General features: G+C 42.2%; 1 protein-coding gene across 2 annotated transcripts in view; it reads left to right on the top strand.

The window, feature by feature from the left end:
* Window positions 1–19,216, top strand: part of pfdn1 (prefoldin subunit 1) — a 136,907-nt gene that overhangs the window by 31,466 nt on the left and 86,225 nt on the right. For both annotated transcript variants that reach the window (XM_072512249.1, XM_072512250.1), the window contains exon 3: window positions 6,994–7,078. In XM_072512249.1, the coding sequence (XP_072368350.1) occupies window positions 6,994–7,078 (85 nt within the window). The remainder of the gene's footprint in view (window positions 1–6,993; window positions 7,079–19,216) is intronic.

Here is a 19,216-nt window from a genome sequence, read left to right as displayed (position 1 = left end):
TTGTATAATATTCCATTAGCAAACTATGGGCGTGATTCTCCGAGCCCCGCGCCAGGCCGGAGAATCGCGGCATGCCGCCCCGATGCCGGCACGCGATTCTCTGAGGTGCGGAGAGTCGGCGCCATTTGCACCAGCGCGTTTGGCACGGCGCTGGTCGCGGGCCGCTGTCCGCGATCGGGCCACCGATTCTCCGGCCCGTATGGGGCGAGCGGCCGCACAGAAACGGCAGAGTCCCGCCGGCGCCGTTCACCTCTGGTCGCTGCTGGCGGGAACTCTGCGCGATGGGTCGGGGACGGCCTGTGGGGGGGCTCCGTCCCCAGGGGGGCCTCCGATGCGGTCTGGCCCATGATCGGTTCCTACCGATCGGCGGGCCGGCCTCTCCCTCCCCGGGCCTACTTTGTTGCGTGGCCGGCCCCTGAACCCCTACGCCATGTTGCACAGGGGCTGACATACTGAAGAAGTCCCCCGCGCATGCGCGGGTTAGCGCGGCCCAACTGCGCATGCGTGGGTTGGCGCGGTGCCCATTTGCCGTCGGGAAGGGAGGCCGTGCCGCGCCCGTTTCGTGCCATCGTGAAACGCGGCGGCATTCACGACGGCGCGAACACTTAGTCTCCATTTTGGAGAATCGCGCCCTATATCATTTACATTTTATATAAATGTTTCATGATTGCTCCAATATTTAGAGGGATATTGTATTGATGAGAAAATGTTCAATTTATTTGTGTGCATTCCCTGAATAGCAAGTTCAAATAAAAACAGGCACTTGCATCACACATTTAACATAACAGAAAAAATATCCTAAAGACTTCACAAATTGAATTCGACAGGGAAATGGATGCATGCAGTACATTGAGGGAGAGAATGTTAAAGGTTGCCCAAAACTATGGGTTTATCAGAAGATTTTTAAAGGAGCAGTAAAATGTAGACTTGAAGAGAAGGCTATGGGGTGACTGGTGCCAGTGCCCTCAGTGGTGATGTGAAAGGCAAGAGTTATATTTTTTAAAACTTGAATAAGGTTACTGAAGGATGCTGTGGAAGGTGATCTAAGCCTTGTAGAGCATGAAGAAATTTGATAGAATGAATAATTTGAGTCCAATGCGTTCTGAGGTAGAGGCCAGTAAAAGTTAATGATGTCTGAGTACAGAACAAGTGTGGTAGTTTTTGGAGATTGGGGGGCCATTGGAATAAGCAAGTTCAGATATAACAACGCATGGATAAGGGTTTCAGTGGCAGAGGAATACTGTGTTGTATAGGTGGAAATAGGTGGTGTTGCTGATGGTTGGAATGTGGTTTAAAACTCAGCTAAGCATCAAATAGAGTACTAAACATTCACATATGTGCATCAGTCTGAGTGAGTGGCTGGCAAGGGGACTATAATCAGCGCTTAGGGAAGCATGGATGAAGACGGGACAGCCAGCACAGATTTCTGAAAGAAAAATCACCTTGTTACAGAAACCTGGTTCATAATTTCTATATTTTTGAATACAACTCTTAGTTTTAGCAATTAAAGTTTTAACAATAGAATATGGGTGCATCTGGTTGAGAAACTGATAAAAATAAGTCAGTTGTAAATAAAATTCAAACAAACCTGGGTTTAAAATACTTAAAAGGTAGCCTGTGTTTGTCTTGCTGGGTCAAAACTGACCGTGAAAAAACTTGGACAATGAATGGTCCATCTCTAAGTTGTAATTGAGCCAGGTCATCTGGAGAAAGGGTTGTAAAACTCAGTTAGCAATATAAACTTTTCATATGGGTTACAGAATCAAAGTTTTGTTGAAGGTATATTATTTGTGTACATTTCTGTTTACAACCATCCCAAAACATGCCATGTGGGGTTAGAATGTTCTCTTATTAATAGCTGTACATGTTCACTGACAGAAGCAAACAGCTGAGTTTGGGAACAGAATGGAGCAGTTACAGATTCGTTCATGAGTGGGCTACAACTCACTGGATGGGGATTGCCAAATAAAATGTATGGGAGTCAGGCCTGCATTTAAGCAATAAAAATGTTAACTTTATTGTTCTCGGGTGGGGCTCAATCTCAGTTTGCTTTCATGAGGGAAAAGCAGGTGGAAGATTTGTTCTTGCTTTCAGATAGCGGAAGGAATCCACAGTGGTCCTCATCGAACCTTATGGCAGAAAGCAGTCAGCAATGTTGGCTTGGAATAGGGAAGTCTTGCTAAAATTACACAAGGCACGAGTTAGACCACACCTAGAATTCTGTGAACAGTTTTGGTCCCCTTATCTAAGGAAAGATATACTGGAATTGGAGGCAGTCCAGACAAGGTTCACTAGGTTGATCCCGGGTATGGAGTGATTTTCTCATGAGGAGAGGTTGAGTAGGTTGGCTTTTATTCATTGGAGTTTTGAAGAATAAGAGACAACCGTATTTAGACATATAGGATTGTCAGGGGACTTGATAGGGTCATATAGGATTCTCAGGGGACTTGAGTGGGCAGCACGGTAACACAGTGGTTAGCACAGTTGCTTCACAGCTTCAGGGTCCCAGGTTCGATTCCGGCTTGGGTCACTGTCTGTGCGGAGTCTACAGGTTCTCCCCGTGTGGCATGGGTTTCCTCCGGGTGCTCCGGTTTCCTCCCACAGTCCACAGATGTGCAGGTTAGGTGAATTGGCCATGCTAAAATGCCCTTGGTGTCCAAAAAGTTTGGGTGGGGTTACTGGGTTATGGGGATAGGATGGAGATGTGGGCTTGGGTAGGGTGCTCTTTCAAAGGGCTGGTGAAGACTCGATGGGCCGAATGGTCTCCTACACTGCAAATTCTATGATTCTAAAAAAATTCTGTGGTAGGGTCGTTGCTGAGAGGTTGTTTCTCCTTGTGGGAGAGTCCAGGATCAGAGGGCATAATCTCAGAGAGAGGGGACACCCATTTAAAACAGAGATTAGGAGCTAGAGATCAGTGCTGGACAATGCTTTTCAGATTGTAGTAGGGTTCCCCAGGCCTCTGTATTGGGAACAGAATAAAAGATAGAAAATGCTGGAAATACTCAGTGGGTCAGATAGAGTCTGTGGAGAGAGAAACAAAGTTAAAGTTTCAGGTCGATTACCTTCCTTTTGTCCACATGTGGCGTTCCAGGATTAGGGTGAGGTAGTGAATCTGTAGAATTCTTTACCACAGAGAGCTGTAAAGGCTGTGTTGTTAGGTATGTTCAAGGCTGAGATGGACAGATTTTTAATCAGTCAGGGAATTAAGGTTATGGGGAAAAGGTGGAAAAGTGGAGTTGAGGACTATCATATCAGACCAGTCATGATCTCATTGAATGGCGAAGAAGACTTGATGGGCTAAATGACCTACTTCTGCTCCTACGTCTTACGGTCTTATGGAAGCTGTGCGAAGGGAGTTGAATATCTGCCGACAACCCGAACAAGGAGCTGAGCCATCCACCCTCGTGAGCATTAAATAAAAGTCGGAGGATCACTTAGGCAAAAGGCTAATGGAAGGATCCCCATGAAATATAACCTCCGAGAATAACTGGAATAACTAGAAATAAAGTGACTTCTGGAGGGTTATGACACACCTTTGGCTCGGTCCTGAAAGAAGTGAATGAACCTTCAAGATTTCATAAGATAAAGGAACTTCAGAGGGAATTAAAATATAGAACTGAGTTTATAGCATAAGCCTTTATAAACTATAGTGTTAAGCTAAAAGCACTTTTTTTGGTATATACAAAATAAAGTTTATTTTTGTTTTTAAAATGTAAAATCTTGTGCATTCCCTGAATGGTAGTTTGGGCAGTTAATTATTGGGTGTCTGGATTTCTTTTTAAACATCAACCGTCCCTACCAGGATTGTAACGACGTCTGACTATCTTGATCAAATTCTTTGAATTACAAAGAGACTTGGTGAAGTTAGCGCAATAAATGTTGTACATATAAACTTTTTAAAACACATTTGATAAAGTACCTCATAACACACTTATTTGGAAATTTGAAGCACCTGAGATCAAAAGGATGATGGTAATTTGGGTGTGTAATTTACAAAGGAATAGGAGCCAGAGATCAGTGCTGGACAATTCTTTTCTGACTGTAATAGGGTTCCAAGGCCTCTGTATTGGGAATAACATCTCCACATGTAGCCTCTGTGGAAAGAGAAACAGAGTTAACATTTCAGGTCGATTACTTTTTATCTTTCTTCTGTCCACATATGGGATTCCAGGATTAGGGTGAGGTTAGTCTGGGTTCGAGAGTCCTGCAGCCCAGCAAGGTTGAGAAAACAGTTTTAGACAACCAGGGATTCAAAGTCTGACATTTGCTGGGGTTGCCAGATTCTTGAGGTGATGTGGGGATGGAAGATTTAGTCTTTTGATGGGGAGGGGACACAGGTGAATGGACAACAAATTTCCATTGACTCAATGAAAGATAAGTAAATCATAGTGAGGGGAATAGATATAGTGGATGTCCCCTATACGGATGTGCATGCAATGTGCAAGACTTACAACATATTATATGGTATTCATGTCCTTTGAGAATATGCTATAAATAGAAAGAAGTGGATGGTAAACAAAAACATTCCTATTCTTGTGCACATAGCGACATTCCTGGCTATATATACTTAGTACTACAACGAAACAAATTGGATCTAGGGTTGAAAAGTAATTCCTGAAGTCAGTATGTTACAGAGTATATGATAAATGAGCATTACTCAAAAATAACGGTATACTTATTTCTGGAAACATGCCAGTAGATTCTAAATCACTTGACTCATCTTGCATGATGGCCATATTTTGTTATAGTGATACTCGGTGAAATGTTTGTATTTGTAATACAATCCTCTTTTACGCAACCCATCATTTTTATTTAAAATAAACTTGCATGCTAAGAATGAATGATTTATTATGTCTTAACCATATATTTTAAAATAATCTTCTGTGATTTATTGAAGTACAGCTAAAAATGTTTAAGCATTCTTTTTTCTTTTATAGTGTTTTGGAGGGCATCCAATATCTGCAGTAACATTTTTGTGCTGTGTCCAAACCTAAATTAGAATTTAATATTTTCTTCACAGTCAACTGTAAAACCAGCTTACATAAGGTCTGCAGATTGGTCTTGTCATATGTATCCGTGTGATTTTATGATGTGGACCTTCTGAAGTGACGCTGAGACACACACACCAACAATATGATCTATGGTGAATTAACTGACCGAGGCTAGCTGGTCTTGGTGGTTTGTGAGTAAAGGAGAGGAAAATTGAGTCAATGTTTTCACTCATGATCACTATCCTGTGATGTACAATTTAACAGGATCAAGCGTGCCGAAGATGTCCCACATACTCAAATAGATTGTTACTTATTATCCACTCGTGAAGAATTGCACTCTAATTACTAGAGGACTGAGGGAACCCATCAAACCACACGTTTCCATAGTTGAGAAAAATGAGAAATTAGGGGCAAAATCAGTACTTAAGTACAAAGGTTAAAACAATCCTTGCTTGATCACCAAGAAAATAAGGTGGAATTCTGTAGTGTCAGATTATTTGTGCAATAAAACATGAAAAGATACAACTTTTTTGATGTATTATAGCCATATAGTTTGCGGTATGTTATTTATTTTAATATGTTGCTTTTTAATACATTTAATCAAAATTCCTTGCTGTGTAACTATGTCTCTTTTCCCTTGAGAACTATTGACACAGTGAATTTATTTGCCTGTGAAGTGTTCAGAAATGCAATTTGGGATCTGGAATATTAGTAATTGTTATAACGTACAATACAATTAAAGGTGGTAGGAATATGATAGAAATCTTCTAAAGTTTGATTTTTCACTTTTATATGTCTGCTCTTTCAACTATGGAATCTTAATGTCCAAATATCAACAGGATTATACAGAAGTCAACATGAATTTGTGATAGGGAAATTATGTTTGACAAACCTAATGGAGTTCTAGAGGATGTAACTAGTAGAATAGCTAAGGGTAAACTGGTAGCTGTGGTGCCTGTATTCACTGGAATTTAGAAGAATGATTGAATCTAATTGAAATATATAAAATTCTGACACGGCTGGACAGATTGGATGCAGGGATGTTGTTTCCACTAGCTAGGGACTCTAGGACAAAGGGTCACAGTCTCAGCATACGGGCTATTTAGGACTGAGATGAGGAGAAATTTCCTCACTCAGAGGGTGGTGAACTTGTGGAATTCTCTACCACAGAAGGCTGCGGAGGTCGAATCACTGAATATCTTTAAGAAGGAAATAGATTTCTAGACTCAAAGGCGTCAGGTATCAAGGTGTATGGGAAGAGCGCTGGAGTATGGCGTTAAGATAATCAGCCATGATCACTTTGAGTGGGAGAGCAAGCTTGAAGGGCCTGCTCCTACTTTCCAAGTTTCTATGCTTTTAGTAAAGTCTTGTATATCATTAAAAAAAAATTCAAGACCCCTCATTTTGGATAAAATTATGAAAACATTGTCAAACTTTCAAAGGGTTTTGTTGTTGGATATTGGGGAAGGGATCTCCATGGCATTATCGTTTATTGAGGCATTCATACTGTACATACAAATTCTTAGAAGTGACTTGAGGTAATGTGAAGGGCCACAATGTTAATCAGTTCATTCAGTTGCGACAGTACTTCCCATGTGCTAGAGGGTTTAATTAAAATCCACGAAAAATAAAAGATCAGGTGCAATGTTAAACAGTAGCAGATCTCTACACATACATGCCACGTATTACTTCCTGTTGCGTTTGCCCAAAACGATGTTAATTTTTGCTTTTTTGCTCTAGTTATTCCTGCACTCCCTTTTTGCTGCTACAAATTAAATGATTTAATATATTATGACAATTTTATGTAATACAACAATTAGGGCAACACCCACACACACATACGTCTACATATAGTTGGCAAAAGTTGCAATGAACATCTGTGCGCTGGTTATGGAAGTTTGCCAACTTTCAGGTTTGGAAAAACGTTTCATGATTAATTTATATTTTTAAATCTATCCCTACTGCAAATTAAAACATCATGGTTTCTGATTATTTTTAGGTTTATTCTTCAGCCAAAAGTTGTAATTCACAGACAGCTCCTCGAAAAACAGAAACTAGCAGAAGAAAAGATCAAAGAGCTTGAGGTGAGTCCTGATTGATCCTGCTTTCAGCATGGAACTGAAGAATGCTGAAATAGAACTTTCTTTTTAAAACAAGTGATTTGCATTTCTTGTTATGGCTGCGCCTTTGCTCCTGCAAAGGGTTTAATTAAACAATGCCCTTCACCTGTGTATCTGAACAATATAATGTAATATATGAATGTACCATTAACACTACCCTTCTTGGTGACATCAGCTTGCACATGCTGAAGCCAATCCTTTGTTGCCAATCTTGAATTGTGAACCATCGTTTTATTATTCAAAATACTTGGTTGGCATCGTTGTGAATGAACAGAAACTTTTGTCAGCTAAACAGCAATAAGACGGCTAACATTTCCAATCTTTAGCTTCTGCCGCTCCACAATTCCATCTTTTTTCCTGCTGCTTGCATCAATTGAGCCCAAAGGTTGATAACTGTGGAATCCTATTTGACCCCAAATTGCATTTCAAATCCCACATCTTGACAACGTATTTTGAACTATGTAATATTTTTCAACCTTGCCGTATATCATCTCCACTGTCCCTGAAATCTGTATCAATGTCTTTCTGCCTTTAGACTTGATTATTCATACAGCTTCCTCAGTAGCTTTTTAAAAAAAATTGAATTACTGCAGTGCATGTGGTGTAGGTACACTCACAGTACTGTAGGGAGGAACTTTCAGGATTTTGACCCAGTGACATTGAAGGAACAGTGATACAGTTCCAAGTCATGATGGTGTGTGACTTGGATAAAATTTGCAGGTGGTGGTGCTCTCACTTGCCTGCTGCTGGTGCTCTCTAAGTTGGAATATGCTATCAAAGGAGCCTTGGCATAATGCTGCATTGCATCTTGTAGATGGCCTTGTAGATTTGGCCATTGCACCTTGTAGATGCAGCCACAGTGCACAGGTGGAGGGACTGAATGTTTTAGGTATTGGATGAGGAGCCTGGATTATTTTATGAAACTGTTAGCCTACTGCTATAATTAAATGGACAAATCAGATATGGGATTGTTTTATTAGGCAGGAAGAGTATGATCAAAAGAGAGCTTATTAATGCTGTATAAGTGGCACTGATTGAATCACAGCATGGAGTACTTTGTGCATATCCAGTCGTTAAATCTTTGTGGAGGACAGATATCAATGCAAACTAACTTCAGTTATGGAGCATCCAACAAAGTTTGTCGAAAAGAAAGACTTGCATTTATGTAATGCCTTTCATGATCATATGGTGTTAAAAAGTGCTTTATATCTAATGAATTTTTGGAGTGTAGCCGCTCTTGTAATATAGGAAACACGGCAACCAATATGCATACAGCAAACTCCCACAAATGTGATAATGACCAGATAATCTTATTTTGTGATGCTGATTGACGGATAGTTCTTCTACTCTTCTTCAAATATTTAAATAACAGGGAGGCATCAAAAATTAGGTTTTAAACTTGAAGAATAAATTACCATAAATGGTAATTGAAGGGAAGGATATATATAAAAGTACAAGAAGCAACTAGATGAGTTTCTGTAGAAATAACTACACTGATGGGTATGGCAATTAAGTGGGGTTGTGATTCATTGAAAAGAAATGGGCTTATTGGACATAATGACCTTTCTCATTCCTGCTTGTCTTTGTGACATGACTTGCAAAAAGTAGGAGTTTTTCAGTTCTTACAGAGCTATTTAATCTTGCCTATAATTGTAGGGAAGTTCCACTATAATTTGCCCTTAGTTTTGTGTGGTAACATTAGTCACACTATTTACTGGAGTAACTGTATGGTTAATTGGCTATAAACCAAAATTCTTTTGCCATAGACTTATTATTTGGATAAAATTATGGCGATGATTATCATGATGACAAAATTGAACATGTGAAGTGTTTGGTAATAGTTGCTCTGTTTTATATGAAGTGTATTGCAAATAACATTCAAAATGGTGACATTTCTTGAATATAATTTTGTAAATGTGTTTGCTTAAAAATATTTAATTCTGTGGGAGAAATGGAAGAATGGCATTAGTAGCTATTGAAGTTTCTTTCTTTGTGATGCACACAGTGGTCTCCGGAGGTCATGTAGTTGTGGCGTGAAACTGAAATGATAGTACAGAAAGAAAGAACTTCAAATTATATAGTGCCTTGTTATGCCCTTGGGGTGTTCCAAAGTGCTGCATGTCCAATAGTTACTTTTGACCTACAGTCACTGTTATATAGGTAAACATGACAACGAATTTCTGCAAAGCAAAGTCCTGGGAACAACTAATTAGACAAATGATTGGTTAATCTTCGTACGGTGATGGTTAAGGGAGTAATGTGTAGGGCATTGGAGAAATCCATGTCCATCTTCATTATAATTCCATGAAATTGTGTAGTTACCTGGAACCAGCAGAAGGTTGCACGTTGAATTTCTAGGTACAGTGGAACTGTTGCCTTATTATACAAGCCTTTGCAATTCTTTCTCTTTAGGTCTAAACGAAGACCCTGTTTTCCATCTATGTTTTCAATGATAGATGAACAACAAGCTATCTATGTATACCATTATATTCCTCCCCTGTGTTATTCCCTACAACCTAATACAGTCCATCATAACCACTTTTTCATATATTCCCAATTCACATCCTCATGCATTTTCCCACATCAATCATATGTCAGCACAGTCTGCCAAACTAAGTTGATTCCTCTGTATGTGATCTGCTTAATTTATATTAGTTGTAGCTCACTGTTTTGGATCATCAGCAAACTGATAGCTTTATAACTTCCAAGATCTAAAACAGCTTCAAGATGCGTATTTTCAAGCAGGATTATAAATTGAGTGACTTTTGAACTTGGTTAAATCTGTTGTTCACTTTTGATTCTGTTCAGTGTGACTGTATACTTGATTTGTAGTTGTAACCTAAAATAAGTGGGTTCCTAGAGTGCTATTTCTCTTATTGGTTGGAAAGATTATGAGTGTAGTATTTACACAGTAAGTCTCATTGGAAAAAAGATACAGGGTGGCCATATGATCTGCTACCTGAAATGATTTGACCCTATAATGTATACAGAGGTTGGACTTGCTAGTAGAGATGAAACTTTAAGGGATGAAGTCTGTGGAACATGCCCAATTTATTACAATTGTTGCATTGCCCCCATGTTATATTACGAATTGCACCCACTAATACATGGACAATTTCTCTTTGCTTTCTCTATTGCTGTTAATTTTTAGGTCGCAATTAAAAACAATCTACCTAACCGTCCAATTTTCTGAAAATAATATTTTCATTAGATATTGCTCAAATATTTGTAATTAAATTCAGACTTGCTCATTTGAAAATAGACAAATCATTTACATTCAAGGGCAGCACGGTGGCGCAGTAGTTAGCATTGCTGCCTCATGACGCTGAGGTCCCAGGATCGATCCCGGCTCTCGGTCACTGTCCGTGTGGAGTTTGCGCATTCTCCCCGTGTTTGTGTGGGTTTCGCCCCCACAACCCAAAGATGTGCTGGGTCGGTGGATTGGCCACACTAAATTGCCCCTTAATTGGAAAAAATGAATTGGGTACTCTAAATTTAAAACAAAAAAATCATTCATGTTCATATAGTTTAACATTTTGGTATAATACTATCAAGGGAATAGCATGCACAATATTTCATGAACTATTTTTCACATTTTATTGTTATCACATCAGAACCTCATAGTTGCCGCTATTTTTTATTTGTTTAATTTAAGAAAATGTACATAGTATAACCTCTTTAAGCCCACATCAGATAACAGTTGTCAAAAATTCATATTACTTCCAAGTACACTGGAACAAATTCACAAAGGAGTATTGTAAATGATTAAACATGGGATTTCCGGAAGCTCAGGCGCCTTGGGCAGAGGCTGCCAGGCTATCGAGATCGGCCAGTTAACAGGAACGCAGTGGGAGGTGACCAGGTGGTAAGTGCAGTCGAGAGGGATGGAATTGTTATTTTGTTCAGGGGAGGGGGAGCTGCTGACAAAGATGTGGTTGCCGTAGCGCAGCAAGACAAATAGCGATGATGGTGGGCATCTGAGTGTGGGCCTGGAGGGTCATATGGCATGTGATTGTCCCTTTAAGAAAGGTTTTGTCATGGTTTCAGTGATATAATTTTGTGGGTGGAGCTGGGCTGTGGCTGTAGCTGTGAGGTGAGAGGGGGTTTCAGTTTGACTGTTTTGGACAACAGAATTATTTAAAAGCTGTTCCATTAAGAAAACATGTTGGTTGTGGCTAACTGCCTTAGTAACTGTAAAGATATAGTTTGCTTTCCGGAAGGAGTTTGGATCTGCTCGTTGAGACTGGATCAGAATCTCGGGGAAAGACCAGTCCAGTCCCATTCAATGAGAATGCAGTGTGCTGGGCCACGCCCTTGAAAAGGGGTTTGGTTTATTGGATTTTGTTACTGAATTGGAACAGTTAAAGGGGGAATTCATTAAGTGTTATATACATGGGCACTTTAGCTAGGTGGTGTCTTTATGTTTGTAATTGATAAAAATTCTGCTGTGTTTAGAGATATATATGTGTTAACTACATTCTTAGAATAAACCTTGTTTTGATTAAATTGTCTAGGAAGTCTGATGAATCACACCTGCAGCGAAGGCTTTTGTGCTCATCCTAGCCGAATTTAACATAAAAGTTATAGGTCAGGTGAACTTCAGAATACACTTTGGAGCTTCATTTAAAAAAAATAATTTTAATGAAGTTTTCACAAAATATCAACAACAAAATATAAAAGGAACCCAATAGAATTAAATACAAAACAAAACAAAACAACCCAGTGCCCCCCTCCCCTATACATGAATAATATATTAACACCCGCCGAAACACATAGCAAACATAGAAAATATATACACCCCCTCAGATCCCCCAGTACAGACAAACAAAAATAAATAAAAATTAAATAAAATAAATAAAATAGACCCCCCCCCTCCCCCCCAGGTTGCTGCTGCTGCTGCCCATTGTCTACCGTTCTGCTAGGAAGTCCAAGAACGGTTGCCACCGCCTGAAGAACCCTTGCACCGATCCCCTTAAGGCAAATTTCACCCTCTCCAATTTAATAAACCCCACCATATCGTTGATCCAGGATTCCTTCCACTGAAGAAGAATCCTTCGCCGGGACTTTGGAGCTTCTAAGCCCTGGCCCATACACATGTGACACGGGCCGGCCCAGGAAAGGGTCTGGTTGATCGGCAGGTGAGGGTAGCGGTGTGCCCCCCTACCAGGCTGCTCACATGGAGTGTGGGAGGGCTGAATAGGCCATTCAAACAGTCGCTTGTGTTCGACCGCTTGAGGAGCTTGAAGGCACATGTGGCCTTTTTGCAAGAAATACACCTGAAGGTGGGGGATCAGACAAAGCTAAGGAAAGGGTGGGTAGGGCAAGTCTTTCATTCGGGGTTGAGAGGGGTGGCGGTGCTGGTAAACAGATGGGTGGCGTTTGAGGTGGGAAACTTTGTGGCAGATCTGGGAGGGAGGTTTGTGATGGTGAGTGGGAAGCCCGGAGGGGATGCCGGTAGTTTTGGTTAATGTTTATGGCCCAAACTGGGACGACGGGGAGTTCATGAGGCGGGTGTTGGGGAAGATCCCAGACCTAGACTCACATCGGTTGATTATGGGGGGGGGGGGTGGGGGGTTTAAACATGGTAATTGAACCAGGTTTGCACCGGTCGAGCCCGAGGTCCGGGAGAGTGTCTGTCAGCGGTGGCGAAGGAGCTGAAAGAGTTCATGGAGCGCATGCGGGGCTCCCATAGAGTGTACTCTCGGATTGATTTTTTTTGTGGTGGGCAAGATGCTGCTGGTGAGGGTTGTCAACTCAGGGTACTCAGCGATTGTGGTCTTAGACCATGCGCCTCACTGGGTGGACTTGCAAGTGTACCTGTGATGGGGAGGGGGGTGCAGCGCCCGCAATGGGGACTGGACGTAGGGTTGTTAACGGATGAGGAGGTGTGTGAGCGGGTGAGATCTGCCTTCCGCGGGTATGTGAAATTGAGCGATACGCTGTGGGAGGCGCTCATGGCAGTGGTTAGGGGGGGGCGTTCATATCGACTCGGGCGCATTGGGAGAAGTAGGTAAATTATTGGAGAGAATTTTCAGGGACAGGATTTATACCATTTGGAAACAAATGGACTCATTAATGATAGACAGCATAGTTTTGTGAAGGTGAGCTCATCCCTCACTAACTTGATTGAGTTTTTTGAGGAAGTGACAAAGATGATTGATGAGGGGAGGGTGGTGGATGTTGTTTACATGGACTTCAGTAAAGCCTTTGACAAGGGAGGTTTACCAGGATCTTGCCTAGTCTGGAGGGTGTCAGCTATGTGGAGAGGCTGAATAGACTCGGACTGTTTTCTTTAGTACCCAATTCATCTTTTTCAATTAAGGACTGCTTTCATTAGAAAGACGGAGGTTGAGGGGTGACCTAATAGAGGTCTACAAGATTATGAGGGGCATGGATTGAGTGGATGGGCAGGCATTCTTTCCCAGGGTGGAGGGGTCAGTCATCAGTAGGCATAGGTTTAAGGTCCATGGGGCAAATTTAGAGGAAATGTGCGAGGCAGGTTTTTTACGCAGAGGGTGGTGAGTGCCTGGAACGCGTTGCCAGGGGAGGTTGTGGAAATAGATACATTAACGGCATTCAAAAGGCATCTTGACAAACACATGGATTGGATGGTTATAGAGGGATACTGTACAAGGAAGTGCTGAGGGTTTTGGCCATGGGTGGTATTATGGCCAGAACAGACTTGAAGGGCCAAAAGGCATGTTCCTGTGTTGTGTTCTTTGTTCTGCGATGACAATAATAATAATAAATCGCTTATTGTCACAAGTAAGCTTCAATGAAGTTACTGTGAAAAGCCCCCAGTCGCCACATTCCGGCGCCTGTTCGGGGAGGCTGGTATGGGAATTGAACCCACGCTGCTGGCATAGGCTGGTGGACGGGATTCTGCAGATGACAAGGAGGTATTCAGAGGCCCCAGAGGCAGAGTTGTTGAAGGAGAGGCAGAAGCTCCAGATAGAATTCGGATTGGTGCCCACAGGGAAGGCAGTAGGGCAGTTGCGGAGGGACAGAGGTGTAGTGTATGAATACGGGGCAAAGGCTCGTTGGATGCTGGCCCACCAATTCAGGAAGCAGCAGGCGGCGAGGGAGATTGGAAGGGTGGAGGATGGGCGGGGAAGAGAGGTACTGGACCCGATGGGGGTGAATGGGATATTTGAGGAGTTTTACAGGAGGCTTTATGTATAGGAGCCCCCAGCCGAGGGGGAGTGTGGCATTCCTTGATGGGTTGGAGTTCCCCAAGTTGGAGGAGGAACTGGTGGAGGGGTTGGGGATCCCCACTGGACTGGTGGAGGTGATGTAGGGCATGGAGACGATGCAGACACGGAAGGCCCAGGTCCTGGATGGGTTCCCTGTAGAATTTTATAAGCGGTTTGGGCGAACCTGGGGCCTCTGCTGGTGAGGGCATATAATGAGGCGAGGGAAAAGGGGGAACTTCCCCCTCCATTATGGCAGGCCTAATATTGAAGAAAGATAAAGGTCTGGAGCAGTGTGGGTCCTGTCGCCCGATATTGCTATTAAATGTGGACGCTAAGTTGTTGGCAAAGATCCTGGCCTCGCGAATCGAGAACTGTGCACCAGGAGTAATAGGCAAAGATTAGACGGGGTTTGTAAATGGGAGGCAATTGTCAGCGAATGTTAGGAGATTACTAAACGTGATAATGATGCCCCTGGAGGGACAGAATATGGATGCAGAGACGGCTTTTGATTGGGTGGAGTGTTAGGACGGTTTGGATTCAGGCAGGCGTTTGTGGACTGGGTCCGATTGTTGTATAGGGCGGTGGTAGCGAGCGTGCGGCCGAATCGGGCGAGCTTAGTGTACAACACCTTGGGACAAGGCAGCGGTGCTCACTCTCCCCATTGCTCTTTGCGTCGTCTATAGAGCCATTGGCAATGGTGCTTAGCGCATCGAGGAGCTGGAGAAGGATTGTGCGGGTGGGGGGGGGGGGGGGGGGGGGGGGGGGGCGGGCGGACTGGGGGACGGACGGCGTTGAGCACCGGGTTTTGCTGTATGCGGATGACCTGCTGCTGTGTTTTTCGGACCCACTGGGATGTATCGGGGCAATTGTGAGTATTCTGGAGGAGTTTGGCTGGTTTTCCAGATATTAGCTAAATATGGGGAAGAGGGAGATGTTCCCAATCGAGGCCGGAGGCATGAGAGGGGGTTGGGTGAGCTGTTGTTCAAGCTGGTGGGGGCGAGCTTGAGATATTTGGGTATCCAGGTGGCGTGGGGATGGGTGCAGCTGCACAAGTTGAATTTGACGTGGTTGGTGGAACAGATGAAGGGAGATTTTAGCAGGTGGAATGTGTTGCCACTGTCGCTGGCGGGGGTTTGGGGGGGGGGGCGGTGGCTGCTGCTGACAGTGAAAATGATGGTGCTGCCGAGCCTCCTATTTATCTTTCAGAACCTCCCCATCTTCGTCCCAGAATCATTCTTTAAGAAAGTCAATACTTTGATCTTGGGATTTATGTGGGCAGGGAAAATGGTTAAGAAGGTGCTGCTGGAAGGGGGCGCAAAGGGGGGGGGGGGGGGGGGTCTGGTTTGGCCATTTAATCTATTCCAGCAAGGCTCATGACATATCTTTGTGTTTCAGCCATTTAATTGCAATGTGAACTTTGTGATAATCATCTTGTGAATCATTATTTTCATTGAAAAAGTTTATTATGTGGCCCCTTTTCCGAGTTCATTCAGAAAACTAATCTCTTCCAATTTTTATTCTGTGATGTTCAGTGGTGTGGTTTGAAATTTAAACCTCCTTTCCGTAAACATGATCTGTAGTTTGAATACACCACATCATATGGTTGAATTATGTTGTTTGCAAAAGCCAGCATCCTGTCAGAGGAAATTATGTTGTAATGACGGTAAAGCTTTTCAGATTTTGGAACAGAACTGTCCAGCTCAGTTTTCAATTTGTTTTCCCATCTCAAGTGATATAGAATCCTGTGATATTGATTATTAACCAGAACAATATGCAAAAATATAGCTAGCTATTTCATGAGATTAACATTAAATATGTATTTGAGTTCCCCTCTACATTTCAGAAGTTATCTGGGTAACGGAAATTGTAAATAATACTGGATGTGGGTGGCATTCTGGCATGGAAAACCAATTTAGAGTTATATAAAGATTTTAGTTGTGAAGAAATTTAGTAACTGCTCCTTAGGAATTAATGAATCAGTTTTAAAGATACTTCATTACCAGACATATATAGCAGATTGTTCCCAAGCTCAATTTGCTAGCCTCCCCCTCCACAAGTACAATTTTTCCGGAATGCCATGAATTGTATCCTGGCCTGCATCAGTCCTATCCTTATAAAACTTTTACTGGCAGCAAGGGAGCAATCACTGTTTAGTTGCTCCAGATCAGGAACACCCAGATTCCTCTGGGCCTCCATTCTCCTTGTTCTGGCTGCCGGCAGACATACAATTGTCATTTTACAGCCTTCCAAGCTGACCAACTGTTTCTATGAGTAACCACACAGATAATCCTAATACAAGAGACTGCCTCCGTGCAATCTATCCCCATTGCAATGACACACCTGGGGCATCGCAGGTAGTTAATTAACTCATGAAGGGATGAGACTCTAGTTATAAAATTACATTTTCAAGGCTGAGGAGGTTGTTTGGAACTTGTTATCACACTCACTTGCTCCTAAATGCAGCAGCTTTATTTTTTCTCTGGCATCTTCAGCGGAGAACCAGTGGGCAAACCGCCAACTTCATGGCATTGCATTGATTTTAAGTGCAGAGTCTATTGGTGGACAGGGCACCTTGTGGGGGAGGAGCAGGTTACTGGACTTTCACGTTTAACTGCATGTGCTGATGCCAATAGCCACTGAAAAAAATACTCCATTCGTGTAGTGAGGGTGGTTTTTGCAGAAACATGAGCACTGACGCAACAGGCCAAATGGCCTCCTCTGTACTTTAACCATACTATGATTTATGATCATGCAAAATCCAAACTTGTATTTCTGCTTTTTATCTTTAACTATTACACTTTTATGACTTTATAAAAAACAGGAAAGTGCTGTTTTCTGAAACAGCGGGTAGAATAAAATAGGATAACAATTTGGTTAGAAACCCTTTGTCAAGGTAGCATGATGGCGCAGTGGGTTAGCCCTGCTGCCTCACGGCGCCGAGGTCCCAGGTTCGATCCTGGCTCTGGGTCACTGTTCGTGTAGAGTTTGCACATTCTCCCCGTGTTTGAGTTGGTTTCGCCCCCACAACCCACAGATGTGCAGGCTAGGTGGATTGGCCATGCTAAATTGCCCCTTAATTGGAAAAAATTAATTGGGTACTCTAAATTTATTTAAAAAAAGAAACCCTTTGTTAGAGTTTGTTTTCTTTTTCTGTGTTTCACCTCTATATTTTCCCCTTCTTGTCACTCTATCAGTACACTGCCAATAGTTGAAATGCTGGTGACCCACTCTTCACCAATTTCAAGATGAATTTTCTTTTTGAAGATGCATGCTAAGAAATTATCTTATGATAGCACCTCTCTTGTGGAGAAGTTCACCTTGCCTATGTTCTGTCTTTTTACCCTGCTTCCTGGCTGAAATGATCAGATTTACATTTGTGAAATAAAAAAACTGAAGGATAGGATAGAAGAAAGTGATTGAAGGAGCTAGAGTGAAAGATGTAGCTATCACATATCACAAGGATGTTCTTGCTATGGAGGGAGTGCAGAGAAGGTTTACCAGGCTGATTCCTGGGATGGTGGGACTGTCAAATGAGGAGATACTAAGTCGGTTAGGATTATATTCATTGGATTTCAGAAGAGCGAGAGGGAATCTCATAGAAACTTAGAAAAGTTTAACACGATTAGACAGGGTAGCTTCAGAAAGAATGTTCCTGACGGTGGGGGAATCGAGAACTAGGGGTCATAGTTTGAGGATAAGGGGTAAACCTTTTAGGACTGAGGTGAGAAGAAATTTCTTCACCCAAAGTGTGGCGAATCTGTGTAATTCACTACCACAAAAAGGAGTAGATGTCAAAACATTGTGTAATTTTAAGAAGGAATTAGATCCATCTCTTGGGGCTACAGGGATCAAGGGATATCGGGGAAGGCGGGATTCCCTCACTCTTCTAAACGCCAATGAATATGATCCTAACTGATTTAGTTGTCAAAATATATTGATTATTTGGAAGGACTACATTGTTGATTGTGTCAAATCATGAAAATGAAAAATGAAAATGAAAATTGCTTATTGTCACGAGTAGGCTTCAATGAAGTTGCTATGAAAAACCCCTAGTCGCCACATTCCGGCGCCTGTTCGGGGAGGCTGGTACGGGAATTGAACCCTGCTGCTGGCCTGCCTTGGTCTGCTTTAAAAGCAAGCGATTTAGCCCAGTGTGCTAAACCAGCCCCTTCATTTGAGGAAAGAAAATACTGTGCAAAATATTTAAGTGCTCTACATTTTGAATGCTCAATGCTGTAAAAGAGTTTTTCAGGTTTTTGTGAATTGACGTTTGTCGGTTTAATAGCTTTGCTCACCACTGATCAAATTTTGATAGCACTGTTTGCACTGAAGGATACAACAATGTAATTATCATTGTAATCATCAATTAGTTTCAAGTTTTAGAAAACTTTTTAACCTTTTATGTTAAATTTGTGCTCTCCTGTAATTATTTTGGGTAAAATGACTATTTTCTGATATCTGTAAAGTGACTGGATTGGATTGGATTTGTTTATTGTCACATGTACCGAGGTACAGTGAAAAGTATTTTTCTGCGTGCAGCTCAAACAGATCACTTAGTAGATGAAAAGGAAATACGTAGTAGGGCAACACAAGGTACACAATGTAAATATATAGACACAGGCATCGGGTGAAGCATACAGGAGTGTAGTATTAATCAGATCAGTCCATAAGAGGGTTGTTTAAGAGTCTGGTAACAGCGGGGAAGAAGCTGTTTTTGAATCTGTTCGTGCCTGTTCTCAGACTTTTGTATCTCCTGCCAGATGGAAAAAGTTGGAAGAGTGAGTAAGCTGGGTGGGAGGGGTGTTTGATTATGATGCCCGCTTTCGCCAGACAGCGGGAGGTGTAGATGGAGTCAATGGATGGGAGGCAGGTTCATGTGGTGGACTGGGCGGTGTTTATGACTGAAGTT

The sequence above is a fragment of the Scyliorhinus torazame genome, chromosome 7, assembly GCF_047496885.1.
Source record: "Scyliorhinus torazame isolate Kashiwa2021f chromosome 7, sScyTor2.1, whole genome shotgun sequence".
NCBI classification, from domain to species: domain Eukaryota; kingdom Metazoa; phylum Chordata; class Chondrichthyes; order Carcharhiniformes; family Scyliorhinidae; genus Scyliorhinus; species Scyliorhinus torazame.
The sequence above is the reverse complement of the archived record's forward strand: the minus strand, read 5'-3'. Positions and strand labels throughout refer to the sequence as shown.